The 15,616-nt window shown below is 38.9% G+C and overlaps 1 protein-coding gene across 4 annotated transcripts in view; it reads left to right on the top strand.

Moving 5' to 3' along the window:
• The window catches only part of abcc3 (ATP-binding cassette, sub-family C (CFTR/MRP), member 3), a 68,562-nt gene that overhangs the window by 16,904 nt on the left and 36,042 nt on the right, over positions 1-15,616 (top strand). For all 4 annotated transcript variants that reach the window (XR_013306014.1, XM_077625128.1, XM_077625129.1 and 1 more), the window contains exons 5-11: positions 4,175-4,300; positions 5,918-5,979; positions 6,783-6,914; positions 9,655-9,900; positions 11,706-11,883; positions 11,991-12,152; positions 14,008-14,100. Coding sequence is in view for 3 of the 4 variants with exons in the window: in XM_077625128.1 (XP_077481254.1) it covers positions 4,175-4,300; positions 5,918-5,979; positions 6,783-6,914; positions 9,655-9,900; positions 11,706-11,883; positions 11,991-12,152; positions 14,008-14,100 (999 nt within the window). In the remaining variant the exon portion in view is untranslated. The remainder of the gene's footprint in view (positions 1-4,174; positions 4,301-5,917; positions 5,980-6,782; positions 6,915-9,654; positions 9,901-11,705; positions 11,884-11,990; positions 12,153-14,007; positions 14,101-15,616) is intronic.

The raw sequence follows: 15,616 nt of genomic DNA, 5'->3' as shown, positions 1-15,616 counted from the left end.
TATTACAGGGCCCGGCGGTTGAGTGGTTAGCGCGTTGGCCTCAGTTCTGGGGTTGAGGGTTCGATCCCAAGTTTGCCCTCACTGTGTGGACTTTGCATGATTTCCCTGGGCTTGTGTGGGGTTTCTCCAGGTACTCTGGTTTCCTCCCACATCCCCAAAACATGCAGGGGAGACTGGTTGGGACCTCTAAATTTCCCCTAGGTATGAGTGTAAGCGTGAATGGTTGTCAATCAATCAAATCAATTAAACAATCAAAAGCCTTTATTGCTATTATACAACAGCTGCATATAATGAAATTGGTGGTGCTACTCTACAAAGTGCATGTTTCCCAGTAAAACATAAATAAAAAATAAATAAATAGAAAAAATTTAAAGAAAAAGTCTCCTTGTGCCCTTGGCTGGGCCAGGCTCCAGGACCCCCTGCGATCCTTCTAAGGATAAGCAAATGAATGAATGAATATTACAACCAAAAAATGAGTTCAACAAGTGATTGTTAAAGTTTCCCTAGTGACCTCTAGAGAACTCGTATAAAATGATTAGCCTGAGAAAAAAGAGTAGCTGTCAAGGAATGACCTTTTATAGGACTGCAGTCATCATCTAAAAAATTCAAAATAAAAAAAGTAAACTTGTACAGCAAAATAAGTTACAGTGAAATTGCAAATTGAACTTGGGTTTCATGCATTTCATTTTTTTATTATTTCTATTTGACTATTATACTTCTATTTTAACAACTCTTTGAGTATGCATAGCTGTCATCATGTTAATGAGGCCTGGCAACCACCACATTTGTTGCCAGGCCTCAAATTTATTTATTTAGTTTAGTGTACCCTTTAAAGCTCTTTTCTAATATTTACATACTTTAATAAGGTATTTGACAGGGACTTTTACACTAGATTTTTTTCCCATGTGTAAAATATTTTTTCTGAGTTAGAGTGGACTGAATACATATTCCACATTCCGACAGTACCAGAAAAATAACAGAAACCGATTTTTTCTTCATGCCGTGGCTTGCAGCTTACTGGATGTTTTGCATGGGTCAGTCCAGGCCACAGCTAAGCAGAGCAGGAAGAGGGAATACTAGCCCTGTTGTTTCAAAGGTATTATCGCACCTCTCGTGCAGCACCAACAGAGCTGCAATTTACTGCAAATAATCCCTTGGGCAGGCTTGCAGGCAAGACAAGGCTTATCAAGCTTAAAAGAACAACATTTTTACATGATAGGTGTGAACCAGTGTACAGTAATACCTCGACATACGAGTGCCCCAACATACGAGGAATTTGCAATACGAGTAAAATTCAGAGCAAATATTTACCTTGAGATACGAGACAAATTTTGAGGTACGAGCAGTTGGCCAGGCCGCTACTTATGATTTCACCGCACTGTCTCTCTCGCCTCATCTCCCTCGTGCAAAGATTTCTACGAGCACTGGGCGGAGTGTTGCCTATTTTGCATTGCAGAAATCTCAAGGCACACCACCAGCTAAAAATATGCAGATTTAAAACTGTCACCCATACAGTGGTACTTCTACTTCCCAATGCTTTGACATATTAATTGTTCAGGTCCCAAACCCCTTTGATATGGAAATTACTGTTCCAATTAATGTTCCTATATGCTGCGCAATTGCACACTGGTCTCAAACTCTCAGCGCTAAAAAAAACCCATCCAGCTCAGTGAACGTACTGCAAATTAATTAGATATATAACTCATACCTCTTACCTTATACGTTTTCCCGTATTTTATACGTTTCTTATCCTCATTATGGTTGCGGGGGGTGCTGGACCAAATCCCAGCTGTCTCCGGGCCAGAGGCGGGGGACACCCTGAATCGGTGGCCAGCCGATCGCAGGGCACAAGGAGACGGACAACCATGCACACTCACACCCATACCTAGGGGCAATTTAGAGTGTCCAATCAGCCTACCATGCAGGTTTTTGGAATGTGGGATGAAACCAGAGTACCCATAGAAAACCCACGCAGGCCCGGGGAGAACATGCAAACTCCACACAGATGGACATGACCTGGATTTGAACCCAGGACCCCAGGGCTGTGAGGCCGACGTGCTAACCACACGCCCCACCGGGCCGCCCCATTTCAAATTGTGTACGCCTTATAACAACTTTTGTACTGTTTTTGTAAAACCGATCTTGTTTTGCCCATTTCGCCTCTAATCTGCACCGACTGATTGGGCACTAGTACAGTATTCGAGGGTCGCTGTGGGTACAGGTTTTTGTTCCAAACGATCCAGTACAGACGAAATCCTGCACCCACTGTGTCCCTTTGTGGAATTAATTCGTGCGGCCACTTTCGGGATAGGAGGTATGATACTGGTGTGTGGCCATAGCCAGCACTTCTAATGTTGCTCACAGTAGTCCTCAGTGTGCTCAGGCATATGATTTTTTTTTAGGAAACATTGGTTCAAATATATGAAAACAAGATGCAAGTTGCGAAATTCCCCATAACGTAGATACATTGCCTGTATCTGTTTTCTTAGTTTCACAACAATAGCTCTCATTTGAGAGACTATTACTCCTTTGGATGGAGGAGGTGTCGACGGCGTCCTCATTGTGTGGAGTTTGCATGTTAACCACAAGCTCGTGTGGGTTTTCTTTGGTTACTCTGGCTTCCTCCCACATCCCAAAAACATGCGTGGTAGGCTGCTTAAACATTCTAATTCCCCTTAGGTTTGAGAGTAAGCGTCTGCCTCCTTGTGCCCTGCGATTGGCTGCCACCGATTCAGGGTGTCCCCTGCCTGGTGCCCATAGTGAGCTGGCAGGTTATTTTCCGTGGCACACCTGAACATCGCTCGCGGCAGATTTCTCCCTCAATAATGAGCAAACATGTGTTGACCTGTATTTTCTTAATAAGCTCCCCAGTACAACCAAACTTCCCTGTGGCTATAATAAATGTGCTAATTGGCCAAGAGCTGATCTCCAATCTACGATCAACTTTTCCTCATCTTGCTGTGTCACAGCAACCTGCAATTGAACATGAATGAATGAAAATAAAATAAAAATCTACTTACGAAATTAATTGGCTCCAGAAGTGGTTTCGGAAACTTGAATGTTTCGAAAGTAAAAGGATATTTTACATTGATTTTACATGATTTTTTTATACCAATCCATAAACATTTTAAAAAGATAAAGATATACCAATTTTGTAATATGTATGGAAGTATGCAAAAGAGAGTAAGGGAAAAAACACAAGGAATTATTTATTCAGGCATTAAAATGAATAAGAAATGACATTTTCCAATTGGGTGGAACTGCGAGTGGCAGCTGAGTAAACATGCCCACGCACATAAGCTCACAACTTATCAACTTAAAATTCTGTTACACACACTAAAAAAATACAACAAACAACTCCACGTTCAATGAGAAAAGACACACGAATCAGGAAATCACTGCCTATGTAAAGGTGAAAAAGTGTCCACAAGGGGAGCTTTTGGTTGGGCGGTCTCGCTCACATTCCTCCGGTGGCTGCTACCTCGACTGACTTTGGCATCTGCCTAGACCGCCCCATATTGCGTTATCCTATTGTGAGGACATTTGTGTGCATCATTTTTGGAATATTTTGAAGGGAATACAAAAGCAAACAGCCCATTGATTGCGAACGTGAGGGTGGAGGCGTGGCAAACAGCTAACCCGAAGAACGAAGGTAAAGAAAAATTAAAACAAAATTAGAATTCAGTTTTGTGTAAAGTTTCATTAAACGTATGTTTGAGTGTGTCTGTATATATTAATCCAAGTTGATTTAAATTTGTTCGGTTACGAGTGCGTTGTCGTGGAAAGTCCCAACGATGGAAATGTTTCCCACTGCGGCCCTTTGTGGAATTAATTGCCCAGGTCTGCTGTAGACCATGGGTGTAAAACTCATTCCATAACGGGCCAAATGGGTGCAGGTTTTCATTCCAACCCACCAAGATGACACCTTTTCACCAATCTGTTCTCTTACAACTGTAATCAGTTGATTGTAGTCAGGTGCTGCTTTTTCCAGCAGACCTCCTCATTGGGCTAACTGTCTGCGCTGTTTCAGTAGCGAGGAAAACCTGCACCCTCTTGGGCCTTTCTGGAATCAGTTTGACACCTGAAATCAAACAGTCTTTATAAAGGCATTTCTTGCTCATATTATAAACATCCTCATGTTCTCTGTGTTTGTTTGTTTTTCTTCCAATTCTAGGTTGAAATCATGGACAAGTTGCGATTCACCACATTCTATTTCTACTTTGGTTTAGTGGTCTTGGAGCTGATTCTGTGCTGCTTCAATGAGAAGCCTCCTCTTTTTTCTAATGTTGTCACAGACCCCGTGAGTCATCTTGTCCAGTTTCCTCACAATTATTCTATGTCAGCATGTTAGAACATGCATGTGTTGATGACATAGCACATTCAAAGTCCACAAAACTATGAGAATGGTATTTACTTGGTGTTACATAGCACTTGGTTGCTGCAAACAGATTAGCCTTTTTGTAGTCCATTATTTATAAGCTTCTGTAAAGCTTGGAATATTGTACTTCTGTTACACATCATTAGCCATCATAAGCCTCTTATGTATAAACTTAGACACATTTATTTAAGTAGAAAGTTACAGTGGGGCAAATAAGTATTTAGTCAACCACCTATTGTGTAAGTTATCCTACTTGAAAAGATTAGAAAGTTCTGTAATTGTCAACATGGGTAAACCTCAACCATGAGAGACAGAATGTGGAAAACCCCCACAGAAAATACCATTGTTTAATTTTTAAAGAATTTATTTGCAAATCCTGGTGCAAAATAAGTATTTGGTCAATACCAAAAGTTCATCTCAATACTTTGTTATAGTCTTCCCAGCCTGGTGCAGGTCTACAATTTTGTCTCTGGGGTCCTTTGACAGCTCTATGGTCTTGGCCATAGTGGAGTTTGGAGTGTGAGAGACTGAGGTTGTGGACAGGTGTCTTTTATACCGATAATGAGTTAAAACAGATGCTATTAATACAGATAACGAGTGGAGATCTCGTTAGACCTCGTTAGAAGAAGTTAGACCTCTTTGACAGCCAGAAATCTTGCTTGTTTCTAGGTGACCAAATACTCATTTTCCACTCTAATTTGGAAATACATTCTTTAAAAATCAAACAATGTGATTTTCTGTTATTTCTTCCCGTATTCTGTCTCTCTTGGTTGAGGTTTACCCATGTTGACAATTACAGGCCTCTCTAATCTTTTCAAGTAGAAGAACTTGCACAATTGGTTCCACAATTGTTAGATTTCATGTGTTCTTTACAATAGATACAATAATAGCTGTGGTTGTCGAGACCACACTTAGATCCTGATGAAATCTTAAGGATTGTTAATTGAGTTAGATATGTATGTTCAATCAAAGTGTGAGTATTGCAGTGGGCACATTGCGATGTCGCTGTACAAAGAAGATCTTGTTCAGGCCTGAAGGAAACCAAATGAATAAAATCTCTCAGGCAATCTACCAGTAATACCCTGGCGATTGCGATCGACATCATGAGCACCCCTTTTGTTTTTACATTAAAGTATGCAAAACATAAAGGCAAGCGACACCAGGGGTTGCCTACTCCGGTCCTCATGGGCCCTTTTTTCCATGTCTCCCTCCACTAACATACCTGAATCAATAATCAGGATTATTATTAAGCTTCTGGACTGCTTGCTGATGAGTTGATCATTTGATTCAGATGTGGTGGAGGATGGAGATAGAGAAAACCGACTGGATAGGGGCCCATTGAGGACCTGAGTTGGGTACCCCTAGACTACATTTTAGACTGGTTAAAGAAAATTTTTATTGTCCCTTTTAATCAGCAATTATTCACTTATTCTATTTCAGAGTGCAATTTGTGTCCTTTTCTTATATAATGTTATCATTTCGCTCACATTTTTCTGCTTTTAAAAATTATTGTTTGTTTTATTTTTGTTTTCAATCTAGAATGTCTGCCCAGAATCCATGGCTGGGTTTCTATCAACCATGACGTTTTGGTGGTTCACAAGGTTGGTTCTTCGTGCTTGATGCAACATGTCCATAAACAAGTATTCAGTACATTTGAACTTTTTTATAATTAGAAATTTAGCAATGATAGGAAATGACTTCATATCACTGTAACAAGTATCTACACAAAAACATTAATTGGCCATTTTTATTTATATATGAATGTATCCTAGCTTATGGCCACTTACTTAATTATATAATTCATTCATTCTTTTCTGAACCGTTTATCCTCACAAGGGTTGCGGGGGTGTTGGAGCCTATCCCAGCTAACTCCGTGGCCAGCCAATCGCAGGGCACATGGAGACACACAACCATTCATGCTCACGCTCATACCTTGGGGCAATTTTGAGTGTTCAACCAGCCTACCATGCATCTTTTTGCGATGTGGGAGGAAACTGAACCACCCACATGCTAACTCCACACAGTGATCACTGATCTGGTATCAAACCCTTGAACAAAAGAACTGTGAGGCCGATGCGCTAACCGCTCATCCACGTAATTATTTCATACGTGTTTTTTTGGTCTTTAAATGTATCTGGGGTAATGTCATTAGTTGGCATCTGGTATATTGGATCCAGGCACAGTAGCTTCTTTCTATTTTCTCTTGTACTGGACTGGAAATCTGAAACTAGAGTAGAGAAATTATGATTAGTGAGTTCCAGTAAACTCAATTAAGTGCTTTCATAATAAGCTTTTGGAGTGGGGAAATGCATTGTAGTTTTTTTCCTCAATGAAGAATGATTGTAGAAATTGGTAGATGACAATATTGAATACTTTTATGATTCATGATTGTTTCTTTGTCTAGTATGGCCATTAAAGGATACAAAATGCCCCTTGAAGCCAAAGACCTCTGGTCTCTGAATCCACGCGACAGCTCTAAAGCAATGGTGCCGAAACTCCTCAAAGAGTGGGAGAAGGAGCAAGCTAAAGCCAAGAGGTACTTTTCCATTTCTACAAATAGTATTTAGAAAGGTACTTGTCCATCCTCCATTTTAAATCTAGCATGAATATGACATTTTAGTAAGAATGACTTTGTTCAGTTTCTACTTCCTAGCACATAGCGGTGTTGTAGCCAGTCACTTTGAAGTGATATATATTGATTGGTTTAGCACAACTGAGTCTAAATTGAACACTAACACCAATTAATATGTTCATCTTGCACATATTCCATTTAGTTAAAAATAATTCAATGTCTCAAATATTTTAACAACAAAATTGTCAACAACCCAAATTGCTTTTTTCGTGTGACAAATATATATATATATATATATATATATATATATATATAAATTGTAATAATTTAATCAATCTAATCTTTAAAAAAAATAATTCTACTATGATATTTTAAGATGGTTTTATGAAACACTAGCGGCATGAATTCAATGTACAGACGCTCCCCTACTTACGAACATTCAACTTACGAACAACGGTACATACGAACATGTCTGCAAATTGCGTTTAAGTCCAAAAATGTTTGCAAGTCCAATTTTGTATTTCGCGCCTTTTTCGGAGTAGTACTTCTTTCCGCCGCTAATACCGACGCCTGGCGCTGTGAGAGCTCAGCTCACCCAGCATCTACCTTCTTCTTCGTTGCAATGCGGAAGTGCGTGAATGTATCTCCAGTGTGCAAAGAACCTTTTTCATTTGTATCATTAAATATCTCATGCATCCAATATTGAATATGGTTGGTAAAAAGCTAAATGCTTCTATTGAGGGAGTTGCAAGGAAGAGGCAAGCCATTTCATTTGAAACGAGTGGCAATAATAACGAAGCTTGTTGCGCGTGAGAGTGGTGAGCGTTGCACATTCAGTACCATTTATAAACAGAAAGATCGAGCAGCAGGACCCAAATATTGAACGTTGCACAAAGTTTGCAAATCAATTGAATGATGCCATACAGTGCTACCGCATCATTTATGATGAAAAATAGAAGAAAACTGTGCAATCGTCATTAGGTCGCTTCTTTTGGCCAGTTTCTAATACATAAATCTCTCTCTCTCTCTACAATACTGTACATATTCTCTCCATTTTATTAAATTTTTTTTTTTCAGTACAAACCAATGCGTGTTACTTATACAAGCCTTAAACATACAAATGCACTTATATAAACCTTCAATATACTTATATCGGCCTTAAACATAAATTATAATACAAAATATAGCACTGAATCAACTTACAAACAAATTCAACTTATGAACAATCGCTCGGAACCAATTGCGTTCGTAAGTAGGGGAGCGTCTGTATTCTAATCTAATCTAAGAAATCAAGAGAAAAAATTGTGACCATTATGGTTACTTTTACATACGAAGCAGAGAGAGAAAAAAACAATGACTCACTCTTGAGTAAAATTATATTAAATACTCAAACAAACACACGACTAATCTGCATTTTATAAGAACTTAAAATTTCGAGGTATGACATTGATTTAGTGGCAAAGGGAGCATAGCACATACTGTATTAAAACAAAATGTAATAACCTCTCCTACACATGCTCATGCACACCTCCCCACGCACACAGACGCATAAAACCTGTGAAACAACGAACCTGAGAACATTAAATTGTGTTATAGCAAAGGAAAACTGTACCACATTTTTTCCCTAGATTTTTTTTTGTGTTTCCTGAAGACAGACAGTTAACATTGCAAATGATGTTAGATTTGAGTCAATGATCTGCTCTTTTCTCCACAATTAAAGAACTGAGTGAACATTCTCCAAGACAGGTGGTTCCATTTCAAGTTTAAAGGACTCCTGTGAATAGGGAAATACAGTAGTACCTCGACATACGAGCGCCTGACATACGAGCAATTTGAGATACGAGTAAAATTTTGGGCAAATATTTATTTTGAGATACGAGAAAAATTTTGTTATACGAGCATACAGCGGACGCGAGAGGCTGCTCATAAGAACGTCATGGGCACTGTCTCTCTGGTCGCAACTCCCTCCTGTAATGTCTCTACGAGCACTGGGCGGAGCGTTGCATTTTGTCAGTGTTTTTTCCCCTTTAGTCAGTGCGAATGGCTTATACTACTTCTCGCTGGCTAGTGGTCGTGCGTTATCCTATTGTGAAGACATTTGTGTGCCTCATTTTGGGAATATTTTGAAGGGAAGACAAAAGCAAACAACCCTCAATAGGTTGCATCTGAAAGTCGGAATAGAGGCAGGGCAAATAGAGCCAACCCGGGAGAAGAAAGGTATAACAATTTAAAACAAAATTAGTATTGAGTTTAGTGTAAGGTTAGATTAAACTTATATTTGAGTGTGTCTGCATCGTAATCCAAGTTCATTTAAATTTGTTTATGTTATGTTACGAGCACGTTGCCGTGCAAAAAGTCTTCCCTCTCTCTGTCCCTCTCTCTCTCTCCCCTCCGCAAAATCTGTCTAATTTTAGTACTAGTATTAAAACACTAGTTATTTGTTACTTTGTTAATATATGGTGAATTAGAACACATAAAATGTTTTTCCAATCCAATATCCTGTTTTTGGTGTTTTTTTCAGATGGTTGGAACGAATTAATTTGTTTTCAGTTAATTCGTATGGGAAACGTTCATTTGAGTTACGAGTAAATCGACATAAAAGCTCAGTCCCGAAACAAATTAAGCTCGTATCTCGAGGTACCACTGTAAATCCCTTTTACGTTCACTTTGCAGCTATTTCAATGTAACTTTATCCACTTTTCAGTAAACAAAATATATCCAATGAAGTTGCCTATTGCAAGCCTCCTCCATCTACTACCAACCACACGAGAAGTAACAGTGGTACTAGCCCAGAAGAAGTTGAAGTCCTGCTGTCAAGTCAAAAAGTTGTACCGCACCAGCCATCATTTTTACGTTCAATGATCAGAGCCTTTGGACCCTACTTCCTGATTGGTTCAGCTTACAAGCTTCTGCAGGACATCATCACATTTGTTAACCCTCAACTACTCAGGTAAATAGAATGATCTTAAATTTATCACAATATTATATTTTTAAGACATAAGTATAGTGTAATTCTGAAGCACATACAAGTCACAACTTTACTGGTTTTGATTTTAGATATCGATATTTATTTCACACATGACTTAATAGAAATATGCTTTAACATCCTGACTGTCATAAACAGCTGGAAATGGGGCTCTGTCTCTGTAGGAATCTCGAACCGTCCCCTCCTCCGTTGCGCCCCCTTCACTACGTCATTGTCCAAATATGGCTTACTTTTGTTTTGGAAGGGTGATTTTGTGAAAATTACCAAAGGTTCACTTTTACAATTGTGTTTTTTTCTTGGCCAATAGCTAAAGTAAGTTTGGTGAATAGTAAAACAAAAGGACAAGAACTCGTATACTGCTTAAGAATGCTACAAAATCCTAGAAACATACATGTATCAACATCCAGCAGACTTCTCATAAGGGACTGGAAATACTTATATCCACATAGTATATGTAGGCTGCTAATAGTGTACATAACTAAGTGTTTATATGAACACTATTAGGAGCAAAACTGTTTAAAAATTAGTTACTTTATGTCAACTAAACTATAGTAATGTGATGCCAACACATGCTGGGTTACTGTATTCATTAAAAACACGAAATATGATACCCTGTCAGACTGCGGTGTAAACATTGTAGTGTACACTGATGGTAATTTTTTCAAAGCAAGGCAAACAATAACTACAGTTTGCATCTTAAATTGGAGTGCTCTTAAGCGTTTGAGCGAAATCAAATGAACTTTTTTTGGGAGCAGTTCTGCAATGGAAGTAGGGTAGGTGCTATGTAAAAAAGGTAGCAGTATGCTTGGCACTGGCCGACAGGTGATATTTGACAGTCTTTCAAAAGCATGTACATGGTTTAGAAAACAACCTGTATGCTGTTTTTAATTGAATAACCTATTAACAAAATTCGTTTTCCATAACATCCCAATTTAAAGTCTGTGAACCCCTGTAAATTTGAGGTTTGGAACTTATCTAGCAGGTCTTTCTTTCACAACATATCCTCAAATATTCCCTGGAAGACACACTTATACACAGCTCTTATACTCACACTAAACCGGTCAAAGCACCGCTGCTCACAGCTGCTGAAACTTTGATGTCAGCTACTCTATGCCGAGGTTAGTTGAGCGATTAGTAATGCTTTGCCACCATCTTCTGTCCCCAAAACAAAATTGTAAACTTTTTTTCATAGGCAGTGTCGATCAGTCAGAAATTATCGCTATTTGTGACAGGGCTTTTTACTGAATATTATAATGTTCAAGAGACTATACTGTATTCTGATAATGCTCCCTTGTTGTCTAATTTAAATTGGATAACTTTATTCATCCCGTATTCGGGAATTTTCGTTGTCACAGTAGCAATCTTTGCTAGATCATAATCGTTCAAGAATATATTCGGAAATGCAATAAAATAAAAACCCCGCTGGATGTTCTCACATTCACTCTGGGGGCTAATGATCATTATAGACAATGTTGTTTTCTCTTCACAAATAAAAACTTGGAGACAGGTTCAGAGGGTTCGAAACAATTGTCAAGCAGTAATGCCTCTCTTTGAAAAGAAATGCATGTTCAGAGTAAGTTAACGCATCTGCCAATTTGTTTCTGAGTAATTTAGTGTCCTTTCATTCCTCAGAGAGGTCTTTAGCTCTGAAAAGTTTAATTCTAAGAGTCTAATTCTAACAGCAATAGTGGGATAGCTGCCAAAAAGATTGTACTACAGCATTCTGTTAAGGAACATTTACAGTATGTTTGCGTTTGCCTCTGTTGCAGAATGTTGATCTCCTTCACAAAGCAAAAAGGTGTTCCTGACTGGTGGGGTTACTCGATAGCCTTTCTTATGTTCTTTACAGCTTTTTTGCAAACTCTCATCCTGCACCAGCACTTTCAGTATTGCTTTGTTACTGGCATGCACGTACGCACAGCTCTAATCGGCGCTATCTACAGAAAGGTATATAAATGCGTATAAGAGATTTCATTATAATAGTTGCAATGAAACATTTTTAACATCTTCTTGATGATCCTTGATGATCTGCTGTTTTTGTCTCTTATGTGTAGGCGTTGGTAATAACTAATGCTGCCAAACGCTCGTCGACAGTGGGAGAGGTGGTTAACCTAATGTCTGTGGATGCTCAGAGGTTCATGGACCTCACCACCTTCCTCAACATGCTGTGGTCTGCTCCTCTTCAGATTATGCTTGCACTATATTTCCTCTGGCAGGTACATTAGAATGTGATAAAAGTACAAAATATTTGTTTTGTCCAATAAACATTCAAATGTTTTCATTGAAGTCACTGATTGATCAAGGACAGAGGTGCTAAAACGTTGTTTGCTATTGAATTGAATGCCTTGTTGTCATTATACACATACAATGAGATGTTAATCTTCACCATAGAGTTCACACATAAGTAATTAGTCAAAAAAGATTTATTTACAATATCTATGAAGTGAGGAAATAAAATTGACTAAAGTGGTTGGCAGGACGTGAGGTACCTATGGTGTTTTAGTGTTAATTAAAGTATCAAAGTCCAAGATAAAAATTTGCAGTGGTATGACTAAGTACAGTGGTACCTCGAGATACAACCTTAATTCGTACCGGGACTGAGCTCGTATGTCGATTTACTTGTAACTAAAATGAACGTTTCCCATAGGAATGAACTAAAACCAAATTAATTACTTCATCTATTTACAAAGTAACAAATAACTAGTGGTTTAATAGTACTAAAATGTGTTTAATATTACTAAAATTAGACGGATTTTGTGGAGGGGAGTAAGAGGGACAGAGAAAGGGGGGGACTTTTTGCACGGAAACGCGCTCGTAACATGACATAAAGGAATTTAAATGAACTTGGATTACGATGCAGACACACTCAAAAATAAATTTAATCTAACCTTACACTAAACTTAATTCTAATGTAGTTTTAAAACTTGATACCTTTCTTCTCCCGGGTTGGCTCTATTTGCCCCGCCTCCACCTTGACTTTCAGATGCAACCTATCGAGGGTTGTTTGCTTTTGTATTCCCTTCAAAATATTCCAAAAATGATGCACACAAATGTCCTCACAATAGGATAACGCACGGACACTTGCCAATGAGAAGTAGTCTCGTATTAGCGATCCCTCCGTCAACGGGAGCTAACGGGCTAACGGGGGAAAAAACACTGAAAAAATGCAACGCTCCGCCCAGTGCTCGAGGGAGTTGTGGGGAGAGAGACAGTGCCCATGATGTTCTTATGAGCAGCAGCCTCTCGCCTCCGCTGTATGCTCGTTGTTCAAAATGTGTCTCGTATCTCAAGATAAATATTTGCCCGAAATTTTACTCGTATCTCAAATTGCTTGTATGTCGGGGCACTCGTATGTTGAGGTACCACTGTAAAAGTCTGAGAACATTCCTTATTGATATGCATCTGGCTGTGTTACGGCAATTTGCCTACATCTAAAAAATAGTTTCAGTTGTGTCCTCTTTTGGAAAGAACAAAAAAGTCTGCCAGTCCACCTTTTTTTGCCACTGGATTTGTCATTTGATTGACATACAAGTAAAAGAATCGAGCTGCAACGGCAGAAAGCAATCTAAGATCCTTTCAAATACAACCCTCACATCTTTTGTGTTAGATTAGCGTGCACAATCCGTGGCTGCCAAATACTTTCTTTCGTCCAACTGTTATGTGCAATGTTCCCTCTATTTTTATGTTTGTCTGGGCAGAAAGACAACCTCCCTGAGCACACTGAGTACCGGTGTGAGCAACATCATCATTGCTCGCTATGGGCACACACCAGTATCACACCTGCCATAAGCAGGTGCATGTCTACTACACATAAACAATTTAGTAATAATAAAATGTAATGATTAATATCTATGAATGGGCGGCCCCGGCGGATGAGTGGTTTGCGCGTCGTCCTCACAGCTAAAAAAATAATAATTGGGATTTTATTTTGTGCGCTCCATATGATTTGCTGTGCGCAGAGAAGACGAGAGTAGTGCGCAATTGCGCATGCGCGCAGCTTAGAGGGAACATTGGTTATGTGTATTTTAGTTTTCATCCTTATTTATGCTTGGTGTTGTGTCTGTTTTACAGAATCTTGGCCCATCGGTTCTTGCTGGAATTGCTGTCATGATCCTTCTAATCCCATTTAATGCTGTTATAGCCATGAAAACCCGCGCCTACCAGGTATTGATGAGCGTTCAATTTAGACCTTGTGTTCTGCCATTACACTTTTCTTAATTATACTGATATCAGTCTAATTAAAATTTGAATTACCGTATTTTCATGACTATAAGGCGCACATAAAAGTCTAAAATTTTCTCCAAAATAGACAGGGCGCCTTATAATCCAGTGCGCTTTATATATGGACCAATACTAAAATTGTTATCACGATAAAATCAAATAAATCAGTCGATAGGACAACTACGACAAGCAGCCCCCTACTCTACTATTTCCCATAGATAAAGTACTGCGCAGTGACTGCTGGGATATCAAGTTCTTAATACACCCAGTATGACGTCGCGCGAGCACACTAATTTGGTGCTCGCCGTCATTTCGGCTATATTTACAAAAGAAATGTTGGCGTCAATAGAGCATTCAAAGCTAGACTGTGAACTATATACATATACAACTACGCCAAGCAGCCCAAGACTCTACTATTGCCCGTAGATAAAGTACTGCGCAGTGACTGCTGGGATATCGAGTTCTCAATACACCCAGTTCTTCAATACACCCAGTATGATCATTTCGACTGTATTTACAAAAGAAATCCTGCCGCTAGATGTTGGCGTCAACGGAGCATTCAAAGGTAGACTGCGAACTTTATATATATATATTAACTCGGAGCTTGCCGTCCTTCCCGGAGGCTTGAGAAATACAAACGCTGGAGCCGGCGTTTTGGAAGACTCATTTGGGCAATTGTTTAATTCGGACACAGAAAATGAGGACTTTGATGTATTTGTGGGTGATGATGACGTGAGTAAGTTGTAAAATGTCTAAATAAAGTACAACCGAACTCAGTTTTGCTTCCGTTGCCTTTTTAAAAACGTGTTTTTAGCGTGTGGGTGTAGCGTGCAAGAACTATATTTCCCAGCAGTCACTGCGCACCGGAACCCGGAAATAGGCTGCTTCCGGTAGCCAGCGCTATTGCGTTTCGATGTTCATCCATATATAATATACATGCGTCTAAAAAAACGGTGCGTGCTTTGTGTGTTTAAAATACAGAAATAGCACTCGTTACTGACACTGTGGCTAAAAATACGATGCGCCGAATAGTCGTGAAAATACGGTATATTATATTGGGTAAAAAGAATTTTCAGATTTTTCGACCGTTTTTCCTAGTGGTATTTCCGAGCCATGTGTACATAAATAACGCTCAATATTATCTATATTTCGAATGTTTTTCAAATATTTTCCCTTTTTTTCCAATAATTAATTATTGGAAAGAAATAAAAAATACAAACAGCAAATCAACTATTTCTCACATTTTCGGTTTGTGGACATAGCTAAGACACATGTACACTGCTTGAAACAACTAATCAGAATGCACGTGTCGTTGCAAAGAAAGTGAGCACACTTCTTTACTTTCAAAATAATTGAACCTTTTGACAACGTGGAAAATACAAAACTTATTTGGAACATGACATTCTGTTTCGGAATTAATTGTCACGGTAAGTTAAAAAAGTGAGCCAAAAACAAAAAC

This window comes from Stigmatopora argus, chromosome 18 (assembly GCF_051989625.1).
Source record: "Stigmatopora argus isolate UIUO_Sarg chromosome 18, RoL_Sarg_1.0, whole genome shotgun sequence".
In the NCBI taxonomy this organism is placed as follows: Eukaryota; Metazoa; Chordata; class Actinopteri; order Syngnathiformes; family Syngnathidae; genus Stigmatopora; species Stigmatopora argus.
Note: the sequence above shows the minus strand (reverse complement) of the source record. Positions and strands in the feature narration are given on the sequence as shown.